Source organism: Gadus chalcogrammus, chromosome 4, assembly GCF_026213295.1.
Source record: "Gadus chalcogrammus isolate NIFS_2021 chromosome 4, NIFS_Gcha_1.0, whole genome shotgun sequence".
Lineage (NCBI taxonomy): Eukaryota > Metazoa > Chordata > Actinopteri > Gadiformes > Gadidae > Gadus > Gadus chalcogrammus.
In genome coordinates, this window is record NC_079415.1 from 30,034,229 (window position 1) to 30,054,458 (window position 20,230).

A 20,230-nucleotide genomic window follows, 5' to 3' on the forward strand; every position below is an offset into this window, starting at 1 on the left:
AGTGAAGTGCGCATGGGTCACGCGGTGAAATCATAAAGAAAACACAAACGCCCCCGATACCTCGGCTCACATCTAGGACCAGACACAGACACCGGGTTCAACGTCAGCTTCCGATCAGTCAGCTCAAACTGAAATCCGAAATTGGGACAAATGTTAAACAAAATAAACCAAACTGTCATAATCTCCAGACTGAATGCTCATGGAATGTAGGCCTACCAAGGCTAATGTAACAGATTATCCATCAACTCATGTTGATGGATAACCAACATGAGTTGACTAGAGTGTGATGATTATCCATCAACACGCTCTGCCCGTGGAGTGTGTGGGCACATCGGCATGGGCTGATCCGTTGACCTTAGCCCATGGGAAAGCTAAAACACTTGCAGCAAAATGCTGGATATAGAATACCATACCATAAATGTTCCTCAAACACAAAATACAACTGGACTTCAAGGTTTTGTTCTTATTGTCCACAATGTTTTTCATTTCCTTTACTTACTTTACTAAACACCCCCCCCCCCCCCCACGTGAAGTGTCGTCTCTTGTTTTATAATTGTTTTAAGTTTTCGCCGTCTTCTTTTATTCCGTAGCATTGGCTCCCCCCGATCATTGATTCACCCCCCCACCCCACCTCTCCCAACCCCATCAACCCCATCAACCCACCCCACCTGACCCTCGAAGACAGCAGTGGATGTATGTAGCCACCACCCAAAGGAGTGCTCTAAAAAAAGTAAACCATTCAAACCCCACTCCAAAAAATGTATTCAACCAACACACACACACATACACACAGGTAAATTTGCATGTGAACCTGCGTATCGCGTATGTTTGCAATCGAAGCCCCTCAGATCTATGCAGATGACCCCCCCCCCCCCCCCCCCCCAACAACAACATACCACCTATCCCCACTCCAATAACGGCAGAACTGCACTCATCTGTTGTAAATATGTCCGGCACAAATTTGTGGCTTTCTTTCTTAAAACACCCCCTAACTTCCCCGCCCAACCGACACCCAGAATTCACGTGGAAGACCTGTGATGTCTGTTGTTTACCACCACCAACCCATGGTTACTTTGATCGATTATTTATTTGATACTTTTTATTTTCATTTTCCCTTTTCTTTTGTCATTTAAATTTTTTCTTTCTGGGGGAAACTTGTTTTTTGCTGCATTTTTGGTTGTGTCTAAAGCCGTGGTGTGAGTTGATGAGTAGGGTTCAGTTGGATGTTAAACGACGAGAAGAACACGTCTTAAAAAATATATATATATATTAAAAAACAAAGCTTGAAATGAGAAAAGGGTTCAAACATAGAGAAAAAATATATATGATAAAGTTGTCATTTTGTCATAATAGAGATGCTTTAGTTTGCTAATTTTTTTTCTTTTTTTATACAAAAAGACTTGGATGAAGTTATTTATAAAAATGCGTCCCACAACCCATGATCCTTTTTGGACGTAAAACAAATACACATTTATTAACATTTTGTTCAAAAGAAAATAAATATAAATTATGTTAAACATGATTTGTGTTGTTTTTTTCTGTGTGAGTCACAGGATTTGATCACGGGTTAAATTGTGTATTTTGTATCGATAGTTAGGGAGACTATATCGATGTACATAAAGTTTATACATGCGTTTTAAAGTACAGCGCTAGCAACCTTTTCATTAGATGGCCGCTAGAGGGAGTTGTAGCACCATAATAAAATATCCCAATAAGCAAAAACCGCTTTATCATTAAAGTAGCTCCCTCCCTCCCTGGGTTTCTCCGCTGAAGTGGTGCGTTGATTGACAAGAAAAATGGATTCCCGAACCAACCAGGGCTGCGCTGATCGTGCAAATGTGAGCGTTTGGGTGCGCTGTTACCTGCGATGTACCCTCCCCCCAAACGAAACGTTGATAACAAATTGTATTTTCTCTTGAATAGCAAGTACGGAGGACACTTAGTTACACAGGAGGTGGCTAGACTTCTCCCTGGTTAGACTTCTTCCTTGCTTGAAGATACACTCTTCCTCTGTGGCATTCACCTGCATGTTTTGTGTAACGCGTTTCTTCTCTCTGACTGCAGGTGAGCTACTGCAGCTGTGAAGCCAAGGATCTGGGAGTTAGAATGAGCAGTGTACGAGAAAACATTCCTATTAACACAGCTGACCTTAACATATCTCTTAACACATCTGACCCTAACATGCCCACTATCACAGCCGACCATAACATACCTCTTTACACAGCTGCCACTAACATGTCTATTATCCCAGCTGACCCTAACATATCTCTTAACCCAGCTGAGCCTCACATGTCTATTAACACAGCTGACCCTCACATGTCTATTAACCCAGCTGACCCTCACATGTCTATTAACCCAGCTGACCCTCACATGTCTATTAACACAGCTGACCCTCACATGTCTATTAACACAGCTGACCCTCACATGTCTATTAACCCAGCTGACCCTCACATGTCTATTAACACAGCTGACCCTCACATGTCTATTAACCCAGCTGACCCTCACATGTCTATTAACCCAGCTAACCCTCACATGTCTATTAACAAAGCTAACCCTCACATGTCTATTAACACAGCGGACACTTAAATGTCTACTAACACAGCTGACCCCAACATGTCTACTAACACAGCTGACCCCAACATGTCTACTAACACAGCGGACACTAACATGTCTACTAACACAGCTGACACTAACATGTCCATTATCACAGCCGACCCTAACCCAAGAAGGCAAGCCTTGGCCTACACCGAGCTTCCTCAAAACGACAAAAAGGTTGTCAGTATCTACATCGCTATAGAGCTCAACAGAAATCACTGTCTTTTTGGGCAGCTCAGGTTCCGGAAGTGAATCTCTCATTCATCTCTCATCCATTCAGTCCATTTATGAATGCAATGTCATAAACCTGCATGTAATGTGCACGTGGTTTCCTTGTTATCATGTAAATAGGCATGCCTTACGGAGTACTAAATATGGGTGCAGGAAACAATAACAAACAGACCAGATCAACCAAAAGGTACAGAAACAAGTTTTATATAGTGTTACATAGCAAATAAAGCACATTGAAACAGCAGCACTTGGGGAGTAGAGTTAAATTAGATAGCCCAATTTGGCCAAATTATGATAACATAATCTGAGCCAATGACAAAAATAGGCACCTTTAGAGGACGCACATTTTATTTGAAGGTGCCTTTCTCTGCACTCAAGGACACGTACAAAAGGTAGAAAAAGTCATTAGAAAGAGAAAAAGAGGGGCTGAACGCCCTGTGCCCCATGGTGGTGAGACGGTCCGAGTGGACAGACAGATGTATGGAGGAAGAGGAGCTGAGGGGGCGAGATGGAGTGGGAATAAGGACGAGGTCGGACAGATTGGGGGGCGAGGTTGTGGATGGCCTTGAATGTTAACCGGAGGACTTTGAAATGGATGAACTGTGAAGGTGCGGCCACACCAGACGCGTATCTCGCGTACTTCGCGTCTCAAATCGCCATTTTCTCCATTGGGAACCATTGGTTTAATACGCGTATTACGCGTATTACGCGTATTAAGCGTATAAGCAACATTGTACGCGCGTATAGCGCGTATGTGGCGCGTATATTTACGCGCAATACGCGCTATACGCGCGTATATCGCGTACATTTCAAGAGTTCAAAAAATTGAACTTTTTACGCGAAGTACGCGAGATACGCGTCTGACGATTGCCGCCTTGCCCAATCAGCGTTGAGCTTGACCCGACGTCACTGGCAGAGAGTAGTGAGCTTGGACAGAAGCATACGGCCGACATTTTTCTTTATTCTGTGTGGAAATAGTAACATAGTTACGCCATTAAATGCTTTTATGGAAACATTTCTAGCGAGAAATGTGCATTTTACTTTCATAATGTTCGCTCGGTGAATGTGAAGGATGTTTGGTTTGATAGTTATGACGAAGAGGGAACGCTCCGTTCACTTGCATGGACAGAGTCTCTGGTTACTAAGCAACCTCAACGTCTTGGCGGACTATATATCTGCTGATCAACACTACGAATGCTGGAAACACACCAGACACACCATGTGAAGTTATTTAACCCGATTATTGTTATTTATATCCGAGATTATTTAATCTAACCCGATCTAAACTCTATCACCCAAACACGGCGGCGTTTGGGTTTCCTACCTCGGACTCCAGCGCAGCTTATCCTGGGGCAACACACACACACCCAAGTGTTGGAGCCTTTACCGTGGGGAGCCTCATCCTGGGGCAAGACACACACACACACACACAGCCACGGCCGACAACTTTCTTTATTCTGGGTGGAAATAGTAACATAACATAACATTTGGTTTGATAGTTATGACGAAGAGGGAACGCTCCGTTCACTTGCATGGACATTGGACTCATCTAGGCGAGTGACGTATGCGCGTATGGCGCGTATTGCGCGTATGTGACCATTTTTGACACAAAATGGTCAAGCAACATTTTACGCGCGTATCTCGCGTAAAAAGTACGCGAGATACGCGTCTGGTGTGGCCGCACCTTGAGCCAGTGGAGCTGTTGGAGAACAGGGCTGATGTGGTGGATGGAAGGTGTTTGTGCTGAAGCTGCAGCTGCAGCTGGGTAGGTCCCATCTTCTCTGCAATTTGGTCCTTCATTTGTCTGTCACTGTGAACTGTCCTTCACAACTGCATGGTAATTCAATTAACACAAACTTCCCTCAGCAAGTGGGGCACTGTTCATTGATTGTTGGCATGAACTGGTGAAAAACAAAGGCTGCGTCAGTGGCGTTAGCCCCACAGAAGAGTGAGAAGGCTCGCTAGCTCCACTTGATTAGGTTTGGCCCATGACAAGCAAACAATATAAAAACAGCAAGCTATATAAATACATCACATCACGAACATCACAAAATACTAGTAACAAATGGCAATTCCCTCAACCTGTGTGGAAAACAAGACGGCCGTGTGTCGCAGCAGACATCCATGCGTCTCATTCCTCATTCTCTAGTCTCACACATTTATCCATCGGTTAATACACACATTGAGACACCGACGGCAGACTCGGTGTGTCAATGTGTGTATTAACCGATGGTACACATTGACACACCGAGTCGTTGTGTTAATGTGTACCTAACTGAACACTCAGCTAGGAGTAGCTGGCAGTGAACTGGCAACCTTTCGGTTACAAGGCAACTGCTCTACCCCCTGAGCTCAGCACTTGTTGAACATTCAGAGGCGGCCTAATCAATTCGTAGACAGCAGCAATCCAGTGGCCACTCTGTGTGACTGCTCATGGCTTTTCATTTGAATTTGTATTAGTCAACATTTCCATCTCCTCAGCCCCTGTGAAAGAAACAAAAAGACATGCAATTAACACTCAAAGTCATAGTACTTTTTAAAGTTGTTAGTTTATTTCCACATTTTGGATCTTGTTCTAGTTTGTTTCAGCTCGCCGTTGTAGCAGAGGCGTTCTTCAGTTACGGTACGACTCGGGAGGATGAATGAGGTATGATAGTGAAACTATTTATTAAAAGAAGGCAATCGAGTCATGCTATAAAAATACGCAATCCAGGGTCACCTCAAGAGGCAACCTCGGGATAAAGGAAATTCTATAGTATTTAAGTATTGGTGGCCTGGGAAAGAAGTCACGTTCTATCTCACAGTTTAACGTCATGGTGTTGTTTTGGAGGCTTCTCCAGTGAGGAAGATCCTCCTTAACCTTGTTGAGAATGAAAAATGTAGATTGTCCAGACTACTTTAATGAATTAATGCCTTTGTATAATGTTATGTTCGTTTCCCTGGGTAAAGGGACATTAGCACCCCCTATCGCCTATTGACAATTACTTCAGGGAGGACGTTCTTCCCTCAGCCTCCATTGACTCCCGTTCATTTCCCCGAAAGTGTTGGCGGCCGGTGAGTAACATGTTCAATGGGAGAGAGGAGGAAAGACCTCCTCTGGGTGGGTGTGACTAGCTGAGGGATAAATAGGCCCAATGATAGGCCCAGATCTTTTTATTTAGTTTTACAAATCAAGAGTAGGTCTGATTTTACTAATTGGCTTTGCATCCTTTCCTTCTGCCCTTGTAGTCCAATACATGCTGCCCACCAGCTTTCAAATTACAATGCTGCCACTTGTGGATTTGTATCAATTCACATACGGTAATTATCCCATCCTGCAATGTTGTAGTTCACCATCCTAAAACAACTTGAGTGTCACACACTTATACCACAATAGGCCGCTATCAGTGCAAGCAGGCCAATGGCAACCAAGCGCACAGTCCTTCCTCCCTCACTTTAAAAACCACCAGCCGCCACTGTATATATATATATATATATATATATATATATATATATATATATATATATATATATATATATATATATATATATATGAATATAACATATTTAGTGGATTATTAATGCTATGGCAAAGGCTTGGGTATGCATAGAAAATATATATTTTTTTAAATAAATGAAGTACACCGAAAGCTGCACTTTCCTGAGTGGGCTAGAGAAGCTGGTTTCGTATTGGTAATACAGATCACACGATTTCCGTTATTCGCTATCATAACGTCAATTGAATGTTGACTATTAAACTAACTTCGGCCTGGTCACCTCCGCTATGCTATATGCTATGTAATGAAAGTATACATTTTAAGTGAAAATATTACATTTTGGCAACAGTAGAATAATAATATAACAATATGTCGATTTTGTCTACAGTTTATAATAATCTTTCAAACATTATGTTTTTTTTTTGGTAACTATGGTGACTGACCTTTGACTCCATTCGCTGGTCGGCCTTGATCAGATAGTTGGTTGGGATTGGCTGGTTGGTCGGGATTGGCTGGTTGGTCGGAATTGGCTGGTTGGTCGGGATTGGCTGGTTGGTCGGGAACAGCTGGTTGGTCGGGAACAGCTGGTTGGTCGGGAACAGCTGGTTGGTCGGGAACAGCTGGTTGGTCTGGAGGATCGGTTAATTAATATTCCTTGTTGAATATTCTTAGAAATAAATTAATAACATCTTTAGTGGATTACAGTTGCTATGGCAAAGGCTAAGGCACGCATAGCAAATTAACTAAGGCACTTTTTCCTCAGTGAAATTCCTGAGCGGGCTAGTAAATCTGGTTTCGTATTGGGAATACGCATCACACGATTTCATTATTCTCCATCATATCGTCAATTGAATGTTGACGATAAGAGTATTACACAGTAGAATGATATTTCACCAATATGTACCTTTTGTCTACAGCTTAAAATCAGTCATCTTTCAAGCATTTCAATTAATTATTGGTGTATAATTATTAACTATGGTGACCGACCTGCTGGTTGGGGTGGTTGTTCTGGATCGGATTGAGGGACTGGTAGCTGGTTACCAACTGAGGAGAAACAACGGAACAAGAAGTCTTTACTATACCCTGAGAGGGAAAAGAATGACCACCCTCACCGATATCTGACACACACAGCCATCATAGAATGCCCCGTGTGGATGGTTTAAACCTCCACTTAAAGGTATAATCTGACCTAGAACCAAAGGGTTAAACAGAGGCCCTTGGATGAACTGTATATCGCCATTGGCCGGCTTTTTTAACTAAAAGGGATTCAGCCAGCATGTGTAGCTTGACATCAGTCTGATGCTGTACAGTTGGGGGGGCTCTATATCACATACATATTCTAAAGATATATATTTAGCCAAAAGAATACTCACATATGCGTCTCGTCAGAAAATCATTCCTGAGGATTAACGTAGAAAGTGGATGGCTCGGACCTGGATCAGGAATAAAGGCTAGGTCAACATTGGGGACACTACTAAGTAAACTGGAGTATTCTAGTTTGTGAAACCTGTCGTGCTCAAATATTCTAAGCCTATCCATTGAACAGCCATGCCGTCCCTCCATGTAGTTATTCTATTTTTGCTTTGTTTTCACCATATGTGTGTACATTATATCTATATATCTAGAGAGCTAGAGAGTGAGAGCAAAACGAGCAAAAAGGTGATAGAATGGATACTTACGCCACTTCACCAGAGCAATGCCAGCAATGACAGCAATGACAGCAATTACAGCAACAATCAATAATAATATGCCGAAAATAGCTCCACCAGTTAAACCTGCAAAGAGAGAAAATGAAAATAAACATAAAAAAGGTACCATCATGGCATCAACATGCTAAAACACACAATGTTAATAATTTGTCTCAACCTGAGGGGTTGTCAACAACATACACTTGGATAATTTCACTGGTTCCTAACCGACTGTCCCAAATGACCGGCCCAACTGGCAAACTAATCATTCAAATCAAGACAGAGGTTGTCGTTCATAACCAGGTAGAAGAAGGCTACTATAGACAAGACTCTAACGTTATCCCCGGTGTGGACAGGAGAATACCCAATGAGTATGTGTCAAGCCTATAGTTTGGCCCTCTTTTTGTATTATACTGAGAGTTTGGATGTATGAGGTGAATAGGATAGGGTTCGGCCTAACAAAGAAACAAAAACCGCCTGTTTAAAGCCTTCTGCTGAAGGTGGAACATGCTATTAAGAAACAAATGCACAAAACCCATCCGGTCCCATCAGCCAACTCTGTAAGCCACTACAGCATGTCTTCAACCTTAGTCTTCAGGCCTCAGGTGAAGCATACCCAGGAACAATTACAGTTTGCCTACCGAACCAAGGTGGGTGTGGAGGTGCTGTCCTTCAACACCATTCGACCCCTTCTGCTTCAGGACAAACTGGCCAAGATGCGAGTGGACCCCTGCCTGGTGCCTTTGATTTCCTGCCTGGTGCCTTTGATTGGTGCCACACAAACCACCTGCAGCTCAAAACCGAAGAGCTGGTCTTAGACTTTGGGAAGTCTAGACCACGTCCTGGACCAGTAAAGATTGAGGGGGCTGTAGTTGACAACGTTATCTCCTACAAGTACCTCGGGCTGTGGATGGACAACAAGCCGAACTGGGCAAGCAACACAGACCATTTGTACCGGAAAGCCCAAAGCAGAATGTGACTTCCTGAGGAGGCTGCGATCATTCAACATCTGCTGGAAACTCCTGTGGATGTTCTACCAGTCTGTGGTCGCAAGCGTCCTTTTCGACGCTTTGGTGGGCTGGGGGGCAGCATATTTAAAAAGGACTCATCAAGGCTGGACAAGCTGATGGGTCGGCATGAAGCTGGACTCTCTGGTGACAGTGGCAGAGGGGAACATCAAACTGCTGGCTATTCTGGACAATGTCAGCCATCCTCTGCACACTGTCATCAGCAACCAAAGGAGCTCGTTCAGCGACAGGATGCTCCCCACCGAATGCAACACCAACAGTCTGAAAAACTCCTTTGTCCCCCAAGCCATTAAACTGTACAGCCCCTCACTGGGAGGTCGGGGAAGAGAACCAGGCCTGACCCACCACCCACTACGTAACACTATATCACACACAACTCGGCTGTTTGATACACTGTTCTTGCAGTTTTTAACCACTCCCGCATGTGAATATTGGCTTGTATACTAATCTTCTTGTATATTATTTCCCTGCATATACATTTTTTATATTTTTAGAATTTTGCATTTAGTATTGAGCATTTTGTACTTTTATACTTTTTATATGTTTTTTACTCTTATTCTATTTGTAGATACTGTTTTGACACTTTGACACGCGTCTGTGTGGATTTATTTTGCAATTCTACTTTTTTTTTTTTTAAATGCAAATTGAGAGTAAACTTAGAACTTCCCGAATCCCATTCTATAAGTTAAAGCCTTTTGCAACCCGAATAGCTTAATATGACCCTTCAGTGTTGACATACCTGTTTCTGGTACTGGTTCATTGAGTGGATTGACCATGGCGATGCTGGCTCCGCTGGTCCTCACACGGGTCTTCAGCCTGCAGGAGAACTTCTCAGGGGGTTTGGACATCTTCATAACCTTCAGCTCGTCACCCTCGGTCCACTCTCCTTCGTCTTCCTTCCATTCGTAGGAGACCGGTCCCAGATCTGTGGTGTTCGCGGTACACTTCAGATCACAAACGACGTCACACAACAGCGGCTGGGTCTTTATACTGGGCGTCAGAGGGGGCTCTGGTCGGGTGAAAAGAACACAAGAACAGAGATGAGGTCTTCCCTTTGCTGTGTATCATCTACAGCCCCCAGTGCAGAAATCTCTGTCTGCAGTCTAGACCCCTGTCACTTTTCACATATTTGCCTATGCGTAAAGGCGAACCGATGGTAAAGGTTTGGTTACATTTCATCCAATTATCAGTCGTAAGATATGGGCCCATTTGTTTTATTGTCCTAGTGGCCCAGGCCATTCGTTTAGCCAATTTCTTTAGGCTTTTACGGAAATGTCTTAAGGCTTTTACAGACCTAAACTGGTTGCACTACCGCGTACTTTACAAATGCAGATCCGACTCCTTTTTGATCTCTCAGAGGTGAGGACACTAAAGTTTACCATTTACCGATGACATTTTGGTATTTGCTTATTGAAATTAGATTAGTTTGGGCTCAGGTCAATAGATGACACACACACACACACACACACACACACACACACACACACACACACACACACACACACACACACACACACACACACACACACACACACACACACACACACACACACACACACTTACTGATGACTTTAACCTCATAAGACCCGACTGTTCCATGATTCGTCTCCACGGAGAACTGTCCGCTATCTGCCACGGTCAAATGATTGATGACCAACCGCAGGGTTTTTGGATCCAACGTTGTGCGTCCATTGAATGACCCATAGTATGTATGGTCGCTCGGATCCCAATCCACCACCAAAGTGGTGCCGCACTTCCACCTGATGGTGTCGATTGGTTTTTGAACAGTGGAAACGTCTGGCTCAAAGGTGAGCGTTGTGCCCACTTCAAAATATTTAGGTTCTCCTTGAGCTACAACAAAAAACAAAAACGATTGAAATGTTATGCAATTTTCCATTACAGTCTCTTTCATAGCTTTTCATTTTTCAAAGTGTTTCTGATGAGATCAAACGCTTCAAAGACTTCTTGACAGAATCTCAGACTTTTGTGAAACCATCCAGATACAAAGACGGTGAGCCGAGCTGTCTGTACAGCGGCCACATTGGTGAGTTTGCCACCATTAATTTCAAGCCGATAAGACTTATATTTTCATAAATGGAGTGGAGTGAAGTACAAGAGGTTGCAGTTATTCGAAAATCCTCCTGGTTGCTTGCGGCTACAGAGCGACTGCCCCCTTTTTTAACGGTGAGTAAATCTCCCATTCTTTTTGATTCGGAGCAAAAAATTCATTTAGAAAACCAAAATAAAAGGCAAAAACTACAATATTTGTGAGATTATTATAGTGTTTATATTTTTAATAAAAATATTTGTGTATGCGCGTGTGTGTGTAATGTTGCCTATAGTGTATAGGGTTGTCATCGACATGGTAAAGTGCTTCGTTCTTCCCATCAGTTACGTATTCATTCACCATTATGTATTCCTAGCATTTATACTATCCAAATGACAACCGATTTACAAACGGTTCGGTTTCTTACGTTATTAAAATGGTTATAATCTTGTACCTATTTTAGAACATTATTATATTTTTTTAGAACCTAACATAATTATTCATAAGTATGCAGTTTCATAACTACATCTCTGACGTTTATAACTAAAGAACCCGTTTGAAAATCGGTTGAAAATTGAGCAAGTTATGGTTATTTAAAAAATACATGTAGCACTACCAACACAATGTTGTGGGTGAGCAGCTGACTGTGGCAAGATGGCCGCCAGGGCGGACGTTCGACTCCATTGGCCGGGAAGCGAAAAAATATTTTGCAGGGTGGTAGCGGGAAGCTCGTGAATATTCATGAGGGAACTCATCCCTGATTGGCTGGGACTTGTTGGCTGGGACTTGGCTCGCTGGGACTTTGTCAGAGGGCTTGTGTGAAAATCACAAACTCAAATGAATTAAACATTGTTATAAATCAACACGAATAATGTGACACATGATACCCACCTACTACACGGCAACTCTATAGCTACCTTTCTGTAAGTACAAACGTTAGCTCACTCGTCTAAAAGCCCCTGTGAAACTGTTATGTGTCGCAGGGGCTACTGTAGTAAATCCTTTTTGTATTTATTTTATTTTATAACGTTATGTATAGCGCATCGGCAAATGAATTAAACGTTGTTATAATTTAACACGAATCATTTTAGCAATAATGTGACACATGATACCCACCTACTACACGGCAACTTTCTGTAAGTACAAACGTTAGCTCACTCGTCTAAAAGCCCCTGTGAAACGGTTATGTGTCACAGCCTGGGCTACTGTAGTAAATCCTTTTTGTATTTATTATATTTTATAACGTTATGAATAGCGCATCGCAGTGCTTTCGGCAGCTGGTGATTGTTTCCAAGTTTTTTTTTTCCTAATTGTTAGTCCATCCATGTCTTGATATTTCCATTAAGATTCCATTCTTCTGTTTCTAGAAGTGGTGAGCATAATGGCAGGATTTATTAAAGCTTGCAACATTTGCCAGACCCATGTCAACTTTGAGGAGATTGAGCTGCTGGAGGTTAGGTGTAGATGGATAAGAATAAACCGTATGATTTCTGATATTTTTTCATAGTGGTTCTGCCACACCCCACAACCAATTACATTGTAGAAAGAAGGGCCATAAAATCTGTAGGCCTATCCATAGAATATTTCCGCGTAGGGCTAGGCCTACATGAATTTTAATATTGATTTTCACCTATCAATCCACCTACTACACGGCAACTCTATAGCTACCTTTCTGTAAGTGCCAAAACAAACGTTAGCTCGTAATGCTAACTCGTCTAAAAACAACTACTGTATAACATGTGTCACACTATTGATACAAGGATTTGTGTTGATTTATAACAACGTTTCATTTATTTGCGTTCGTGATTTTCACAAGCCCTCTGTTTTCACAAGCCCTCTGACAAAGTCCCAGCGAGCCAAGTCTCAGCCAATGAGGGATGAGTTCCCTCATGAATATTCACGAGGTTCCCGCAAAAAATAAACTCGCGGCCGGGAAGAGCGGACGAGACATGTGTGTAGATGTATGGTAACAACGACCTCCACTAATCAGAGGCGTTATACAGTTCGGACCAGGGACGTGCACAGGAATTTTGAGGGGCAGTTGCTCTGACCTGAAAAAAGGGCACCACCCCCCCCCCCCCCAAAAAAAACTTGCAGGCTATATGAAGGACTGAGAATAACAGGGTCTTTATTAATATATAATTACAAATAAGTAAAACACTGAAATAACTACTACTAACGATAATGCAGAAAAACATGACTTGAAGAAGAAGAACATAACATGAACACAAACATAATTAAACAACATCCTATCAAGTCACTGATAAGTTTCTCCAAATTGACATTTTAAAAATGCAAAGCTTCAAAAGAGAAGCCTTCAGAACCTCTTCTTTGTCGATTGGTATGTCCTTCTCTATGGACAGCAGGAGGAGGTCAGACAGCCGCTCTTGACCACACTGATTTCGGATTTTTTTCGGAGCACATCACTACCCTGTAGTAATGTGCTCCTCTTAGCTGCCTCCTTTAGTTGTCTCTCTCTCTCCTGAATCCTCCTCTTTTCACTGGGCATTTCGGCTTCACTTAACAATAACAAACAATAGGCTACCCAAAATAGTGATAAGATTTAGGCATGAACCATTTTGAATGAAAGAATTCATGTGATGTATTACTTCCATCATTTATTCTTCTTGTTAAAAGGAAATGTTAGAAACTAACTATCAGCAGACATGTAGTTTAGTTTGCCTAAGAGATAACGGGCTGCTTGTCTGCAAGCTAGCTAGCTGTCTGATTATTTAGGCTAAACGTTACGTGGCAAACTGAGCCTGGATTTATGAAGATTGTAATTCATTTCATAAAACGTGATGATGATTGTTTGTTTGTTATACATCTCAAATTCACCTTTTCCGAGAACATCAAGGCAGTCGTCTCACAGGTGCCGGTGTTCCGGTCGCGTGCAGCGCTGCTCACACGCCGCGCCCGCGCGGCAACTCGCCGCCTCCATTAATTTCAATGGGGGAAGGGCGGCAGAGGGGCGGCGGCAAAAGCGGCTGTTGCCGCGCGGCAGAGTTTGCCCTCCCCCTACTGACTTTCACTCTCAGTGCCCGAACGGAATTGAATGAGGCAACGGATACTTTATGAAATGTTTCGAGTGGCGATTTTTATAGGCCTACATGAAATTCTGCATCCATTAAATGATTAAAAAAAAAAAACTTTTTTTTTTTTTTTCCTCGGAAGGGCAACCTGAGTCGAGGAGGGCATATGGGCAGTTGCCCAAGCAACCTGAGCAACCCCCCTGTGCACGTCCCTGGTTCGGACTGTGTGTAATGTAGTGCTGTAGTACATGTTTTTCTCTAACTTGTGGCTTCTAAGGGAGCGTATTCTCCTTCTAATAAGGGTATCGAGATAAGTACACATTAGATGGTTCCGACATTATGGCTAATAATCAAACCTCTGTCTACGCAGAATGCGAATGGGGTGTTCACTTCCTGACTTTACAGAATGTCGTAAACAGGCTATAACAACGGCGCTTTACAACGCCACTCACTATACTCAACTCTGTCTATATCGTTACATTAACGCTCAAGCCTCGAACAATATATACGATCACAGACATACCGATATAAGCTGGTAGCGTACATGTTTGAGTATGAAATCATATTCAGGCGACGTGTGTGCGGGGAAGGGCGCGGTTCAGTGTGATACAAAAAAAACCACCTACCAGCCAGGACTCCAAGGACGGCCGACAGCCAGAAGAAGAGGGGACCGGAGAACCTCATGTTAACCAGGAGCAACATATTAAACAATTGCATAATACTAAAGCATAATAATAAGCATAATAATAATCAAGGTCAACCGACGTCATAAAGTTCCCCCAACTTTCATGTCATCTCCTTCTTCTTTTCTTCTTCTTCTTCTATTTGCTTTTATTGGCGGTTGGCAAACAAACATGCGCATTACCGCCACCTACTGGTTTCTTTATGCATCTTTATTTACTATTGTAACCCTGAGTTACCCGGATTTCATATTTTCTTTATCAAATTTGTTTCTTTTAAATATCCAAATACGTGCCTATAGCATCTATCTCCTGACATTTTCCTTAATATATTCTCTAACTCATATCTTTCTTTAATTTCTGCCAAATTATCCTGCATTTGTCGTCTCTCTACTTCATACTTTCTACAAATGTTCATTACATGATCTACAGTTTCCTGCTCCTCACAATGATCACACCTCCCTGTGTCATGTTTTCCAACAATAAATAACGATGCATTTAGCCCTGTATGTCCAAATCTTAACCGTGATATTACGGTTTCTTACCTTCTGCTCCTTCCTGTTCCCCTGGCCTCTCCTACTTTCCTCTGAATTTTATAAAACCACCTTCCCTTCCTCTCCTCCTCCCACCTCTTCTGCCATTTCTCCTTCATTTTCCTTTTAATTATGTTTTTACCCTCCATCTTGCTGATATTTATACGCAATTCAATTTCTTCACATTTTGTTGCCTCTTTTGCCACCTTATCTACCACCTCATTCCCTCTCACTCCAATATGTGCCGGTAACCACACAAACACCACTGTTATACCCATCATCTCTATTCTATATAAAATCTGTTTTATCTCTATTAAAATGTCCGGCCTGCTATCCGACTTACTGCTCTGTAGACTGGTTAGAACTGAACTTGATTCCGAACATATTGTTACTCTTACTGGTCTAGTTTCCTCTACCCAATGTATTGCCAATAATATTGCAATCATTTCTGCTGTATACACCGATACTTCATCATTGACCCTTTTACCCACCCGCACCTGAAATTCTGGGACCCAAAATGCTACTCCTACTTTACTTTCTGCACTCTTTGATCCATCTGTATATATCTTTACATACCCATAGAACTCATCAATATACTCCTGCACACTTATGGCATTACAAACAAACTCTCTATCTTTATTTTTCCTTTCTAGAATTGTCAGATCTACTGTAGCATCTGGAAGAATCCAGGGTGGGAGTGCTGATATTGGTACTGTTGGACTAAACTGTATCTTTTCAATTCCAATTTCTTTTGCCCTCTGCACTGCTGTCCAACCAAAATTCCTAACTTCCTTTTTCTCTTTTTCCCAACTAGGTTTTAACGTGTCTTGCGCTGGATGGTCCTTGCTATGTCCTTGTAAATGCACCCAGTATGTCAGTGACAATTGCAGCCTTCTCAAATCAATAGGCATGACCCCCATTTCTACCTGCAGCGCAGATAGGTGTTACATAAACGCAATGCCTGATTCTCTATACCTTCCAGTTTCTTCATATGTGTCTCTGCTGCTGCCCCATATACCACACTCCCATAATCTATAAACGCTCTAATTAAACCATACCCTTTAGTGCCACTCTATCCGCCCCCCACTCTTTTCCAACTAGACACCTCATTATATTTATAACCTTTTTACATTTGTCCACAACCTTCTGAATGTGTATATTCCATGTTAACCTTTCATCAAACCACATTCCTAATAACTTAAAGTGTTTTACTCTTTTTAGGTCTTGTTTATAAAGTTTTAATTTAATCTCTCACTCTTTTCCTGGTGAAAAACATTATGTTTGTCTTCCCTACCGAAAACTTAAAACCCCATTTATAAGACCATTCCTCCACTCTATTGATTGCCTCCTGTAATTTTTTAACAATGAATTTCATATTTTTCCCCCTCTTCCATATTGCCCCATCATCTGGAAATAATGAAAAACCCATACCACTCTCTATTTCTTCAAAAACTTCATTTATCATAATGGAAAATAATAGTGGACTAATTATGCTCCCCTGTGGTGTTCCATTCTCTATTTTAAAATTCCCTTACAAGCTTTTTCCTACTCTCACCTGTATTGATCTCTCAGTTAAAAAATCTTCAATCCATCTGTATATTCTCCCTTTAACTCCCAACTTCCTTAATCTAACTAATAATCCTTCTACCCACATCATGTCATATGCCTTCTCAATATCAAAAAACACAGCTACAACACTTTCCTTATTTATCTGTGCCTTTCTGATCTTATGTTCTAGACATATGGTCGGATCCATAGTGTTCCTCCCCTTTCTGAACCCACTCTGATACTTTGACATAAATCCTTTACTCTCCATATAGTATGATAATCTTTCATTTATCATTTTCTCCATTATTTTACATATATTCGATGTTAAGGCAATTGGCCTATAGTTCTCTGGGTTAGAACTGTCCTTCCCTGGTTTAGGTATTGGTACAATAACAGCCTCCTTCCAACTTTCTGGTAATTTACCTTCCTTCCAAACTCTATTGTATAACTCCAATAATATTCCTTTTGCTGCCTCACTTAAATTACTTATCATTATATAACAAACCTGATCCTTTCCTGGTGCGGTCATCTTTGTTTTCCTTAATGCACGATTCATTTCTGTCATTGTGAAAGTCTTATTAAACAAATCCTCATTTTCTTCCTCATCTTGCATCAACACTTCATACTCCACTAAAGTAGCCTCCCTCCCTCTTTTTCCCTCTTCACTAATATTTTCTGAACTATGAACTTTCACAAAAGCCTTTGCTAACATCTCCCCCTTTTATTCTTCCTTCATTGCTATTTTTTCCCCTACCTTCAAAACTGGATATCCATATTCTCTCTTAACCCCATTCATCTTTTTAATCATGCCCCAAATCTTCCTTCTTCTTTTTCTTCTTCAGTGGGTTTTTATGACAGCTGGCATCCAAATTGTTGCATTGCTGCCACCTTCAGGTTAATACCTTTAACTGAATTCTCTTCTAGACCCATCTCTCTCAATGTCTCTAGTAACTCCTTCCTTTCCCTGTTTTATCTCCTACAATGTATAAGAACATGAGGCACTGTCTGGGGTTGTTGACATTCATCACACATTCCATCTTGATGTTTCCCTATTATAAAAAGAGTAGTATTCAATAATGTGTGACCAATTCTCATTCTAGCAATAGTAACCTGTTGTTTCCTTCTCATCCCACAAGGTTTAGTTGACTCAGTCACTCTTCCATTTAATGAGAATAAATGTCTCCCTTTAGTCTCTCTCCCATAATTGTTGCCACTGGGCCATGATCCCCCTCCACACAAGACATTTTCCCTCAGCCTTAGACAGATGTAATGTTACTTCCACATTTTCCTTCTTTACAGCTGCTTTAGCTAATTTATCAGCTTTCTAATTTCCTGAGTTTCCTGTATGGGCTGGGACCCACAACAGAGAGATCACCCCTCCTCCCACAGACACACTTTTTGCCATCAGGATCTCATATATAAGATCCTGATGGCTCTTCGCTGTCCCTACCCAAAAATGGCTGAAACAGAATCACTACACATCAATACCTTTTGATTTTCAAGTTGCTCAGTCCACTTTATTGCCATTAAAATAGCATATAGCTCAATAGTTTAAACATGCAAAAAATCGGATGTCCTCTTAGATGACTCTACCTTTAACCTCTGAACCATAAAAGACGCTCCTGTTGCTTCAGTTTCTTGATCTTTTGACCCATCAGTAAAAATTAGTAGATGATCCCCATAATGTTCTCTCACATGACACTGAAACTCAAATACCATATCCGCTTCATTGTTCTCGGTTTTAATTTCAAGCAATCCTACATCCACCTTAGGTACATCCAATTGCCAGAGAGGTATCTGAGGCCATAAAACAGCTGGACAATTATTTTAACTGTTACTAACAGCTCCTGTGCCACTACTTCCACTGTCCTTCCAAAGCTTGACCACTTTGCTACCACCCTCTCCCAGCTTGCTTGAGTCGCCACTCTAACTTGATGATCTTCCCTCTGTCCCATCAAATTAATCCAGTAATTAGCCAGTAACTATTTTCTCCTTAACCAAAGTGGCATCTCTCCTGCTTCAACTTGCAATGGTGTCATCTCCTTGGTAGGAAGGAAGTCATCTCATTGATAGGAATTTCTTGATACTGCAATAGGCAGATGGTTCGACCAATCACGAACACGGTAGCTACTCTGAAAAATAAGTCCCGCCTCCGAGGCTCCGGTTCCATCGGTCAAAGGTCTATGGGAAATAACATGGTGTTTTTGAATGATATAACAACCATAACAAACTCTGTAGGTGGCGAAGAAGTAATAATAATAATAATAATGGATTGAATTTATATAGCGCTTTTCTAGACACTCAAAGACACTTTACAGTGAAGGGGGGACCTCACTTACCACCACCAGTGTGTAGCACCCACTTTGGTGATGCACGGCAGCCAATCTGCGCCACAACGCTCACCACACACCAGCTTGAGGTGGAGAGTGAGGGAAGTAATGAGTCAGCCAATTATACAGGGGGATGATTAGGGGGCCAGATTGAATGAGCCTTGTTGGGACAGGACACAGAGGAAACCCCTACTCTTCGCGATAAGTGCCCTGGGATCTTTTAAGACCTCAGTGAGTCAGGACCTCGGTTTTACGTCTCCTCCGAAGGACGGCACCTTCCACAGCACATTGTCCCCGTCACTGCACTGCGGCATCGGGATTGATGTTAACCTTTGTCAATTGAGTAGGTCCAGACTCTCTGTACAAATGAAATAAAGCACTGGAGTCTGGTAGGACCATGCTAGGCTGCAGTGTGAATCTTCAAGGAAAAAATGAATGATCCAGGAACAATATGGGACCAAGCAGCTTCGCTGCTCGGACCCCTAATGGCAGATTTTTTTTTTTATATTAAGCTTCTATGGCTCTCTGTTTTAGCAGTAACATGTAGATGTAAAGGCTGCATGCATTTTAAAATCGACAACTAGGAGTCTCTTTCAGCTGCAGGGAGGGAGGCAACTCTTAGTACAAAATTATTGTCTGGACTTTAAGTTGTCATGACTGCCAAATAAAAAATTCGGTCCCGTCTTCTCTGCAATTGCTTCCTTGATTTGTCACCGTGTCCCAACTGCCCTTCACAACTGCGTGGTAATTCAATTAACAATAGGCTTCACAGAGCAAGCATTGAGGCACTGCACACTGTTCATTGATTGATGAGATGAAATGGTGAAGAGCAAAGCCTATCCAGGCTAAAACAGTAGACAAGACAATATAAAAACAGCAAGCTATATAAATACATTAAAAAATCTGAAGCATCGCAAATACTTTGTAACAAATGCCAATTGACCCCAACTGTGTGTAAAACAGTAAATAATTTGGCACTTTCAGCTACAACCACACGTGTTTTGCAGCAGACATCCTGCTGCATGTCTGATCTTTGGTTGGC

At 41.9% G+C, this 20,230-nt stretch overlaps 1 protein-coding gene across 2 annotated transcripts; it reads right to left on the reverse strand.

The window, feature by feature from the left end:
* Positions 1–2,995: 2,995 nt before the first annotated feature.
* LOC130380394 (uncharacterized) lies at positions 2,996–14,928 on the reverse strand. Of its 2 annotated transcripts, none has more exons than XM_056587586.1 (8): positions 14,724–14,928; positions 10,582–10,869; positions 9,758–10,027; positions 7,982–8,077; positions 7,676–7,735; positions 7,290–7,346; positions 6,746–6,931; positions 2,996–5,310 (listed from the first exon to the last, which is right to left on the reverse strand). In XM_056587586.1, the coding sequence occupies exons 1-8, from the start codon at positions 14,812–14,814 to the stop codon at positions 5,258–5,260; spliced, it is 1,101 nt and encodes a 366-aa protein (XP_056443561.1). In that variant the 5' UTR covers positions 14,815–14,928; the 3' UTR covers positions 2,996–5,257. The 2 variants fall into 2 exon arrangements, with proteins under 2 accessions (XP_056443561.1, XP_056443560.1); XM_056587585.1 differs by having other exon boundaries at positions 2,998–5,310; positions 6,746–6,913.
* Between the last annotated feature and the right edge of the window lie 5,302 nt (positions 14,929–20,230).